General features: G+C 33.5%; 1 protein-coding gene across 6 annotated transcripts in view; it reads right to left on the bottom strand.

Annotated features, from left to right (window-relative positions):
* Positions 1–3428: 3428 nt before the first annotated feature.
* Qki (QKI, KH domain containing RNA binding) overlaps positions 3429–12692 on the bottom strand; it is a 133623-nt gene continuing 124359 nt past the window's right edge. For 2 of the 6 annotated variants that reach the window (XM_071612860.1, XM_071612858.1), the window contains exons 7-8: positions 10378–10452; positions 3429–6502 (exon numbers count right to left, since the gene is read on the bottom strand). In XM_071612860.1, coding sequence (XP_071468961.1) covers positions 6486–6502; positions 10378–10452 — 92 coding nt within the window. In that variant the 3' untranslated portion in view covers positions 3429–6485. Of the gene's footprint in view, positions 6503–7045; positions 12507–12692 lie in introns of those variants that run through there. The other 4 variants (XM_071612861.1, XM_071612859.1, XM_071612862.1 and 1 more) reach the window with 2 other exon arrangements.

Below are 12692 nucleotides of genomic sequence, written 5' to 3' on the forward strand. Positions count from 1 at the left end.
TAGGCAAACCAAGACCTGTCTCTGGGCTAGTAGTCTACCTGGTCCTATGGCTGCCGACCTGTCAGCTACTTTGAGAGGCAGGTGAAAAGGACACTGTCAAGGAGAATCTAGAGTCCACAGAATGGGTGGAAAGGAAATGAAAGAACTTGGAAATTATATAAACAAGATAGACTGGAAAGTGCAAGGAGTTACAAAACTGGATATCAAGAAGAGATCTTAGGAAGTATTGGAAACAATATTTCACCAACTCTTTTACTTTATAACAGTATTATTTATAAGATAACAGACTTTTTACACATAGTGGGTGAGATAAAAACTGGTTAAGGGGGCTGGGGATGTGGCTCAAGTGGTAGCGCGCTAGCCTGGCATGCGTGCGGCCCAGGTTCGATCCTCAGCACCACATACAAAGATGTTGTGTCTGCCAAGAACTAAAAAAAATAAATATTAAAAAATTCTCTCTCTAAAAAAAAAAAAAAAAAAAAAAAGTTAAAAAAAAATTGGTTAAGGACTGCTTTCTTACATTTAAAAATTACATAAAAATTGCACCATTATTTCTTAATGATAACTAGAAATGCAAACTATTTTGGATAAGGAGTCCAACAGAGGAATACTGTAATAGTCTATTCACTTATTTCCTTTTCTTATTACTAAAATTAGAGCAAGTTATATGATCATCTTATAGTTACATATTAAAATTGAAGAATGTAAGCTTCTTTTAAGTAGTGTTAAAAGCATTAAAATTTAAATTTGCATTCTTTATTCTGGTATTTAAATGTGTGTGAGGGCAGCATTTTCAGCTGTAGTGGCTTAAGATAAAGCACATGCAGTCTTTCCAGGTGGCTTACTGCACTTCATGTACCTGTTTTGTTGTTCGAGTCACATGTGCTTTGGGAACACCCATTTCCAATGTCTGTATATAATATATAGAAACTATAATTTCCACAAGTTTTAAATGTTTTATACATACCATTATAATATAAACCACAAGATAAATCTGAGGACCAAAGCTTCTCAACAGTAACACCTTAAAAGAGATGTTAACTGATTTTTATACACTGGGAACCGAGATCGTTCCACAATGTAATATCTTTTGCTAAGAAGGGACAGCAAAATTTCAAGTGATGTCAAATCAACAAGTATTGCTCTCTGCTCCACCCACCACCACCTTCTACTTACCAAAGTCGTTCCTCCTCCCCCTCTCCACCCACAGCAGTAAGTGCAGGAACAACACAGGAGGAGACACTGTGTTAGAGTCACCATTGAGTACTAGTTATATATATAATTTTAAGTCTCTTCAAAACAAAGGCACTTCAGTTTACATAATTTTATAGTGAAGACACCATAGAAAAAATGTGTGCCATGAATATTTCTAAAATAGGAGTCCATAAATAAGTTAACGAAGACAGGCATCCCCTGCCAAACAAGCAAGGAATGCCCCCCTCCAACTGTCACATGTAGGATATCAAAGTGTTAGACTTCACTGGCAGAAATTGGCAACAAACAGCCATTGGTTTAATCGATCATCTGCTTTTGTTGCACTAGAAAATGACAACTTACACTGATCAACTTTACCAAATATTATTCTTGTATATCATGCGTAAATCTTCTGTTTTATGGACAACATGCTTCAGTAACTGCTCATATGTATCCTAACACAAAAACTATTGACTAGGGTTGTATGCAAACATGTACTTTCATATGTTCTTCCTGACATTTTATACCTAAAGGAAAAGAATGTTTAAGTATGTTAATTTCACCAACTTTTTTGACTGAAAACTCAACTATCAAGCATTTTATCAAATAACAATATCAAGCAATAAACTCCAGAATTTTACCACTCCAGCAACTTGATAGTTTCATGTTTAATATTATTGCGACCTGTATAAAAATGGGATTTGCAATATTATTTTCACCCTTTAAAACCATCTTTTACAACATTTTCAACATAAAAGGTGACAATATGACATAATTATACATAAAGTACCCTTAACTGAAAATGAGATGAGACTGCATTCATAGGCTTCAGAGAATAGCAAGTTGCATAGAAATTCTTCATCACTTTAAGTGACATGGTACCACAACTGGTGTATTAGCAGCTTGACAGGCATCTTCAAATTTTCACAGAATAATACATGAAAACTTGTTATGGCAATGTGAACTTCAACAGATAAGTAGCATATTAAAGATCTGCCTACCTAACAATGATACATTGCCTACTCTTTCCATCAGAGAAATGACATAACCCAAACGACCTTTTCATTGGTGATTAAATTATCACTATTCTGATAATTTCATATATGCATAAACATATACGAAACAAGGAATATCTTGATAATCTGGTTAGAAGCACATTGATATAATTACGACTATGACATGTAACTCATTTCAGCCCTAAATTTTAGAACTCTTAAATAAATAAAATATAATTTACAAAAATAAACCACTATTTACAAATGCAAAATTCATCCTGAGAATTTTTTTTTTCTTACGCAGGAGAATTGTTTCACAGAAAAGGCTATTACCAATCTGTGACATAAACACACCTCAAGAAGTCAAGATTTAGAGGTCCACTTACACAGGCCACGAAAAGCAGGATATTTAAGAAATCTTCTCTGATTGATTTGCATGCAAGAAATTAATCACACCTAACCTTTCAAATCTCAGTGTTCTTCCCCCTTAAGTTTCTTGCATCAATCTTGGCTGTGTTTTGGAAGTGGGTCAGAAAAAACACCTGAGAAAAGCTCCATCATTCACTGAAGGCTGGGTGAGGAAGAGGTGGGGCTGCATCATCCTGGTTACTCATCACTTACTCTGCACTATTAGGAAAAACAGACCCAATTTGCCTCTAGCCTTACCTACGTCAATTCCTCTAAAAGAAACAGCTGGCTAAACAAATTCAATGCTTTACAAAGGAAAAATACCATGTTAAAATAAACATCTTAATACAAAAATTCTCTGCTTTATGATGTGACCATAAAATCACCTACTCATAGAAATTAAAATGAATGTTCAATGAATGAAACTGTATTGTCAGGGCATGTCATCACACTGAATCTCTACTCTGTATGCTGTGAGCAGACAGTGATTATTTTGGAGAAGGAAAAAATAAGAAGTGTGGAATTAGTAATGCAGATGCTGAAAGGCAAGTGGCATGACCAGGAGAAGAATGCCTCGAACGAATGCTACTTTGTTCTCATCTCCACTGGCACCTACACCCGAAGTAGAAGGCCAGAATAACCAAAGCCATTTGAACAGTAGTGTGCGAAACTGTCAGCTGACAAACAACACAAAACAAGTCACGCTATGTTATCTGTGGTCACGGTCTTCAGGGTTAGTCCAGGAACTCAAGACTTTACATTCTTTTGTCTTTATTTGTTTATTTTAATTAAACATGTAAAGGTTAATAAACAGACATAGTCCAGAGTTAGTAGGTTGGTATTATAACATTTATTAAAATAATGCTATGGGTTAATAGAAACAGCAAAGAACCAAAGAATTAAAATGCAAGCTATGTAAAATCCCAACTAAAACCCAAAAGTGTCTAATTAATGTATTCATTCATCAGCTAACTAAAAGCCCAAGAAAGACAAGACACCCAATATAATAAAGTACTGCAAAACAATTGGCAATTTTCAGTTATCAAAATTGTGGATTTTGCATTTTGTATCCTTTTCTCAATCAAGAAAAAAATTCTTTTTGAATGTTATATAACATACATATAAAACAAGATAGAAAAATACATTATAAACTTGTAACAATGGCTGTAAATACATTATCTTACATGTTTCTCATAGGCAATAGGTTGGTAATGGTACATATAGAGCATGAAAACTACTAAGATAATAAAGAATAGACAAAAATACATGTCAGCTGTACATTAATATACCAGCGACACTCCCATCTACCCACACTAAAAATTACATAATACTGTCAGAAAAAAGTCTTAAAAACTACATACTTTAATAAGAAATAAATTCAAAAAGAATGATAATACTGAGAACCAAGGCATTCAGATTTCAAAAGTCATGCTTCTTTTAAGTTGATCCAAAATTTTGTCAACTAAGTTATTAAAAGTTTGTTCAGAGCCGACATTACTCATGTCACACTTTTATTATTTCATACGTTTACTTTCTTCCCCATAAAAGACCTTTGATAAACATCTAAAATGTCCAGGTTTAACATAGTTGAGATGAAGCTGGATCAAATACTGGTATCATTTTTAACTATCACCTCAAGTGTTTGAGTGTCGCAATTTATTCAACCAACCAAACAAAATTAAAATCAAAATGGCAAGGCATATATTGTAAATAAATCAAAACAATGGCATGTGTAACAGAAAGAGCAGTGGCACATTAAACCAAAACTAGCTGAATATAAAACAACAACTGTCTATTGCATAGTAAATAAACTGAAAACGGTTCCAAGTGAGATAGACAGCTGATGGAGAGGTCACCATGAAGGTGCCAACTGAGTTTCCTGCTGACCTTGACTATGAAGCCATGAAGGTATGGAAGAGGGAACGAGCTGATGAGCTGGGAGTCCACTGTCACTTGAGATTTGCCACGTCTGGTACTGAGCAGTTAATGATTTCCTCAAGTGTTTACATGTAGCCTTTATATGCAAATTGTTTCAACTATAAAACTGCACTTCGTGAGAAATTGGAAGCTTAAACTGAAATGTAATTCAGTATTCATATGCACAATGATGCTACTTTTTCACATTCTTTTGAAGTTAAAAAAGGTGACAAAAAGGACATATGTGGGAAGAAGGAGGGAGATTGCTAAAGCCAGCAGAAGATGGACTTTGACTATGCCAGTTATCTGTATGCTATAAACAAGTCTCATTAAATTTGGGTCATTTAAAAACACTATTTTTTCCAGAATGAAAGTCACAAAAAAAATTTCATTTTTGTGAAAAAGTTTGCTAAGTAGACTATTATCTCCATTACGAAAAAAATCCAATGCATCTCTCATCTCCAAATACAATAAAGCTCTAATTTTGCCTGTAAACTGGTGTTCAGATCTCACATAATTTTTCAGAATTCTTTAGGTTAACATTGAAGTTTGTAACAACCAAAAATACTCAATTATGATATGTTTTTAAAAACTTACTAGGTCAGATATTAGAAAAGTTATTCAAATTTTTTTCACAGTATCAGATTTGGCAAATTTGCATCAAGGTAACGTGGCACAAATTATACAATACAAACCCTCAACTCATTTGTCCCCCTCTCATCTTCTTTCACATACTGGGCGACTGAGTAACATGCATTTACTTTTATTTTGAGGGAGGAGCTGATCTTACAAGACACTTGACTAAATGACCATGAAGGAAAATAAGGCACTTTCTTTTCTTTAGACTTATTCCAATACTTAAAAAATAAAAAAGAAAGACAAAAAGGCTCTTTTGGTCTTTTGTTTCTTGACAACCACCAGAAAAAATCATTTAATGAAATAAAGGGTTTCTTTGTTCTTTTTCTTTTTTTATAACACTTGAAAGTATAAAATGCTACATTTCCAAAAATATATATATTTTTTCTGCACCAGCACCCTTGTATAGTAAAAGTATCTACTTTTTGTTCATTTGTTTCAATGCACTACACTTTATCTACAATTTCATTACATGTATACAGCAAATAGGCAAGCATGGCTTTTACATCCTTAATGATTTTTTCTATACAGGGAGGTTTAAAAAAAATACTTGAACAGTTTGCCCAGTAATGTGACACATAATGCATGTACCTTGTTCTCAAAAAATTTTTTAAGGAGGTGTAAAATAAAGGTTCTGTAATTTTAACTCAGATATCCATCTTTTAAAAAATAGTGTTGCAGTTTTGTTCTTTGCATTACTTTTCAAAACTCCTTGTTAAGTTTTTCTCTCATGGCACACTCTTCTAATACTTCAAATTTGGCAGGCAATATAAAAAAGGCTGCAACTTCTGCCCTTTGAGGGCACTGTAGTGACTGAACAGTATATCAAATTTTGAATACTTTTTGAATCACTTCACCAATGACTTCCCTGACCAAAGGTTCATGCATGATGCATCATCACACAGTACATTCAGAGAGAGCTTGACTTCGCTATGAGAAGAAAAGGTTCCTAGAAGTCTCTCACAGTAACTGCCTCTGTCACTGAGTAGTTAAGGGCCATCTGTCTCCCTTCTTAAGGAGGCCTTCTTACCGTTCGCTTGGGGTGGGACATTGAAAGATGATCAGTGCTGTGGGATGAATTGGGCCTTATTGCTTTACTACTATTCAGTGCAGGTTCTAGAACCACTTTCACCCAAACGGGGGGGAAAAAAGCTGAGTTGGAGGACAACAATTTCTTTGTCTTTTGTTTGGTTAGATGGTAAGACGAACGGACAAGTGCCTCAGCTCGCTGCACTGACGACAGGCAAGCAAAGGCGATTACCAGTTAACTGATCAGCAGGCAGGCATGGTCAGGTCATCATTGGGTGAAGAGTTCAGAGGTCAGAAGGTCATAGGTTAGTTGCCGGTGGCGGCTGGGTGGTTAGAAACAAAAAACAAAACAAAAAAAAGAAAAGAAAAGATAGAGAAGAGATTAGTTTCAGCTAGTGACGGCTTAATGACAACATGAAAAACTAATCACAACTAATAAAAAAAAAAAAAGCATGTTTAATTCTGACAAACTGATTGACACCATCTACAGAATACAATAAAAATCATGACAATTCATATCATGATTTGAACAAATGAAGAGGAGCCCACTCCCACAAAAGAAAAAAAAATTGGTTAACAGAAAAAATAGAAATAAAATACAACTAACAACTAATAGTTAGTAGCAGTCAATGAAAGAAATTGGAAAACAATGATGAATAGGTTTGATATACAGAATTTTGAACAGTCAGTGCAGTTATCAGTATCTGACTGCTATTAAGCATTAGTACTCTCTCAGATGCAAGCATTAAAGCAACTATTAATGATGGATGTGATTATTAATAACTGATGATTAACAGAAATGAATCTAAAGAAATTTAAATTTCTATGAGCAATTTGGTTCAACATAAACTCTGGGCCAAACAAGGTTTCTTTTGTTCAATAAATGTTTATTGCTTTTTCAATTATTCTATTTACAAACAACATGGAGTTTCTTGGCCTCATGATACAAAGCAATACTGTAGTCTAGCAGTGTAGGCAACATCATGGGAACTAGAAAAAGGCCAGGCCTTCTGCACTGGCCAACAATTTCCAGTTGAAAATACTATTTTACACATATAGAACACTTATAAAATGCACTTGCATGTAAACACTGTAAAATCCTGCCATTTAAAATTCTATACCTCAAAGAGCTCTAAGTACATCAAAAAATAGAAGAAATTTCTAATTGATACCAATAAGGCATTTTAAATCTACAAACAGCTTTCTTTATTCAATTTCAAAGCTAATACTCTGCAAATACAATAAAATCTGACATTTCATATACATTCCTGCTTTATATTTTTATATTTTAAAAGAAGCCACCTGTAAATACTATTTTCTTTTGCAAAATAACAAAAAGAACAAAAAAAAGTTTTTGTTGTTTTTTTTTTTTTTAAATTACAGTAAAACATAAAGTAGTTCTCAAGTGGAAAAGTTATCATTCCCAATGTCCTTGAGTTGTTCCTTCCTTAACCAACCTCTGTCACATTCTGCTTCACCAAACTTGGTCCACTTAACAGTAGTATGATTTTTAAGACTCATATTCAACAGCTTAATTATTTCTACTATATTCTGAGGTTTGATAGAATTTTCTGTACTGTTGCCATTGTGACTAAGGCAGAGGAGATGTGAATGAAAAGATACTCAGTGCAAAGTTAAGATTCTGTGCCACTTCATAAATTGAAACCCAGCAGGCATAAAGTTCACAGAGTTTAAATGATCTCTATGATGGACTGATTTACCTTCATATGAGGAAAATGTTTCTACTATAGTCTATCATTTAGGATAGTTTATAAATACTACAAAAATATGGTATCCTCATTGTGACCAAATCTTCCCTGAATGTCTTAAAAAGTAGAATTTTATGTAACATTTTTAGAACTGCTCTTCCAAAAATCAAAGGAGAAAATAAATATTTAATATGATGTAGTCACACTACTTCTTCACAGGTATTCCAAAATATGAATTTTAAAGCATTTTAGATATTACTTAAAATTCTGATTAAAATGGTTTAAGCTTATCCAAATTATGTAAGTAATGGTTTTTGTAAAATCATTATTCAGAAAAATTTCTGATTGTGGGGGCTGTGGAGTAGAAAAACAAAGCAAACTACCATTTATAATATACCAGTACACCTAAAATATATCCTCTGCCAAGTCCTGGTCTCATACAGTACACACAGGTATGTCAACTGTGCAAAACCATTTATATATTTCATTACAACTAAAAAGTCACTTGGTCTTAAAGGCTTTAAATTTAGTTTTGAAATATTTGTAGAGGTGGGTTTATTTTTAGTAAAGAACTAGATATTTGTCTATCACATAGTACTCTAAATGATCATATAGAATTACATGGTTATATGTCCAAGGGCTGAGTTTTCTTTCATCCAAAATGCTTATAATAAGTTCTCTTCAAAATACTTTTAAAAATAAAAAAAAACCTCAAAAATAGAGAAAACAGTAGTATAATAAAATAATTTAAGTGAAGGCTTCAGACATCTCCCTTAGACCCAAAGAGTGCACATAGTGATAGTAAGAATTAATGAATATTGTTACTATTTTAAAAAAAAAGAAAAAAAAAAAAGCATTTCGGTTTGCTGACATTGCATTTTGAAAGTAGCAAAATTAATCAAAATACATATCACTACAAAAGAGCCATGCATGGAATGTGTTGTTGTTTTCCAAATACTTAATAAAATCTTCCTCTAATATTTTCAACTATCTGAAGGCATCGGAGAAATAAATAAACCAATAATTACTGTGTTAAAATTAAGACAAGTCTCTGAAAGAAGGGCATACAGGGATAGAAAAATCTTAAATGAAAATACTTCTTTAAAAAGGAGCACTATTTTCATAGATAATCACTGAACTTGGAGTCTACTACTCAGAGTTCATTGAAAAATCACTACAAATTATATTCATTAAAAGTTTACAAGGATCTCTCATTATTGTGATGCTAAATAAATGTCATCAAGGTCACTGGAAAAATCTTTTATTTCTAATGTGGACAACAACTGTGTCCAGTACTTATCATTAGTACTCTAGGTAACCATGAAGCACTAGGTAGATCAACCCAGCCTCGGGCCCTGGAGGTACTATTGCAGCAGTTGGGTGACAAGTTCTGTTTGGTATGATAGCGGTCTATATTTGTCTGATCAAATTGATAGAGGATGTACAAATGGAGTATAAATTCATCAGTTTCCCCTAATAATATTAAGAGTCTTTAACCCATTTAATTAGTAATAAATGTGTTCTAACAGAAGAGTTTTGAAGATGCTTTTCAACCATGCTTGGGTTTCCCTATCTTTTGATGAAAAATCAAAAACCATTCAATGTCAATAAACCGAAAATATTACTTCTCCATAAGCATAAATAATTTATAAAAGGGTCCAAGGGCAAATATAGGACACAAATTACAAATGTTCAAAGGAGAAAAATGAAGACTTATTTTCCAGTCACAGGTCAGTCCAAAAGGATATCCAAAAGCTGGATCTCACACACCACAGAACTTGAGGAGATCATCTACCTTCAAATAATATTTTAGCAGCAAATGACAAAAATCAAAGGATCCATTTTGGCAAGAAAATGTAAGAATAAGAGGGAGCTGATTTTCTAATTTATTAAAAAAAAAAATCCAACTACATGAAAGTTATCTTCACAGTCCTGACTTTGTTGATTTCAGCTAAGTACTTGACATGTATACCCTCATGTTTATACAGTGGCTCAAGTGTTTTATTACAAAGAGAAATGGAAACTAAATCTTCAGTTTTCTCCAAAAGTACACAGGAGGCATATATTCCTTTACTTCTCTCATTAAAGCACCATCCATTCAATTCATTTTGCAATACCAACCCAAAATTTCAGAATGATTAAAAGGTAAATTTTAGCAAAAGTTATTAATGAAAACTAGTTAAGGCAAAATAAAAATTTAATAGTTCCCCAAATCGACTAATTTATGTTTTAGTAGAAATAAATCATTGTAATAGGAATAGAAGATTTAATAAGTTAAAATAAAAAGGGAGCAAAAAAGGAAAAAAAAAAAAAGAAAAGAAAACAAAAAACCCAACCCTTAAATTTGTCAATTATTATAAAAGAATTTAGAAAAGGAAAAGAAACAGTGTACAGGTAAGCAGTTACATTTTTCTATCAGGTGTGGTGTTGCAAATTTTATGGACATCCAACGCATTTCTTATAAACAAGAACTGCAGAACTAAACTAACCTCGGTCTGCGGTCACAATCCTTTGGTAAGGATGGACACGCATATCGTGCCTTCGAACTTTAGTAGCCACCGCACCTAGTTAAATTGCAATTACCAAGACAAAGTTAGAAAACATACAGAAGGGGAAAAAAACATTAACAGCAGGTTTATCAAAATGGATTTCTTTCAAATGTTCATTTACTACAAAAGTTTGTTTTAAGAAACACGTTAAGGCACAGTAGTTTTAAAATTAACCATTATATGTCACATATATATGCATCTATTAATATTGCATTCATTTCAAACATGTTGGCCTTAACCTATTTTATCCATTCATTTACAATCCCCAAGTTACAGTATTTCGTGACTCTATTAGATCCAAACATATTTGAGCTTTACTAGTCACATATTCACTGAAGTGCCTTTCTTGCAGCAGGACTACTTAAATAATGCCATGTTTAATACTGACAATTATTTGCTAACCTTAAGACCACTTCCAGAGTTTATTATTTAAAAAGGTTTAAAAGCAATTCTTAAAGCCTACAGATTGTGGTTTAAAACTTTGAGTCAATAAGTATGAACTGCAATGAATTAGGTGATTAGTAAAGCAAACAGTATAGTACACTTAGCAGTCAGTACACTACTATACACTCCTTTATAAATTACCGTTACTTTGTCATATTACAGACTAAACCAAATTAATAACATGGTTTTACTTTATATCTATGTGCAAAAAGTGCAAGTAAGCCACTGACTGCTAGGCTAAGCTTTTTCCCCGGAGGCTGCTGAGACTAAGCATTTGTTAAATTCAGATCTGATGAGGGTTCAGTTAAGACCGATCTTGAATTCTTAGCCTTTCGCTGGGAAAGCCATACCTAAAGATAAAAGGAAGGGAATTAAAAATTAGTCATCAATGAAGATTTGATGCTAATACCAATCTCCTCACTACCACCAACACACATGTCTGCATCTGTTTTGAAAGGCACTGCTTATTTTAAAATCGTTTAATGTGAGATTTGATATATAGCATGCATGTTATCTGTGTGCAAATTTATTGTAACTTGGTAATTTATAATAATCCCCTCTATTCTCCAAGGGGTCAATATCATGTTTTACTGCTTAGGTAGCAAAGCAATAAATAACACTGATTATGATAGCCCCCTCCCAATTTGGTGCATATTATTAATCACCTTATGAATGCCAAATAGGTATCTCTGTATTTTGCTCTTAATTTTGCCAGTCTAATAAGTGGGTCTTAACAATGAAAAATTTCCCAATGGAAACAAAAGCATGTTAGTTTATAATAAGAAATAAAGTTTACAGCAGTGCCTCTTGCTGTTTCTAAGCAGTAAACTGGTCCATCACCCCCTTTTTCATCTTGGATAAACTAATTGTATACAAGTGTAATACTACATGGCAAAACTAGGGAGATCTTGGACTCAAAAGTCCTGGAACAGTAGCTGGTGGCTAAGAGCCTCAGCCCTACAGAAAATTAAGGATCCTAACTCCTCGGGAACAGATGCTGTGGGTGCAGCAGAGAGGATTTCTAAGGGGAAGGAGCATGCATGGGGCCACAGGAGAGAGTATTAATAGAAAGGAAAACTTAAATAAGGTTATAGGTTACATGTTATTTTAAAAATGTTCAAGAAATGTGCAACAGAAACAAGCCTCTCATCAATATTCTGTGGTATAATTCTGACCTGTAATTACTTTATACAATGATTTAGACAGAAAACATGTACAATAAAATGTATTTGTTCATAAAACAAAAGGCACCTGAGTGCATGCACACACACAGATAACATACAGAGCATTGTGGCTTTCTTTAATTGAACAATGAATTTTCGAGCTTAAATCTTAATATCCGGGTTCATTAAAGATTTTCAAATTTTTATAAATCAATATTAATGCTTGGGAAAAATAAACTTTAAAAGAACAAAGTCCTAAAAGTCAACAGCATGCATGCAGCACCAAGTCATATACAATTCAGGAAAGAAAGTGTTCAGATTCTGTCTGGTGAAACAAAAGGGCTGCGTGGAAACAGCTGTCCCACACTGACTGGTCGTGCTAGAACAGCTGCTGTGTTCTAGTCCTTCATCCAGCAAGTCAATGGGCTGAAATATCAGGCATGACTGGCATTTCAATCCACTCTATAAAAAAAAGGCATCAGTAATGTCTTTTTCGAGCACACCACTTTTTGTTCATGTTCATGTAAAAACCAAGCGTTTACAGTATGACCTTAATTTTTGCCTCCAGTGTGAATCTGAATTCAGTAACTGCATATTTTACTCATTTATTCCAAACTGTACTTAAAGCTGTCTCATGTTTCATCTTAG

The sequence above is a fragment of the Marmota flaviventris genome, chromosome 6 (genome assembly GCF_047511675.1).
Source record: "Marmota flaviventris isolate mMarFla1 chromosome 6, mMarFla1.hap1, whole genome shotgun sequence".
In the NCBI taxonomy this organism is placed as follows: Eukaryota; Metazoa; Chordata; class Mammalia; order Rodentia; family Sciuridae; genus Marmota; species Marmota flaviventris.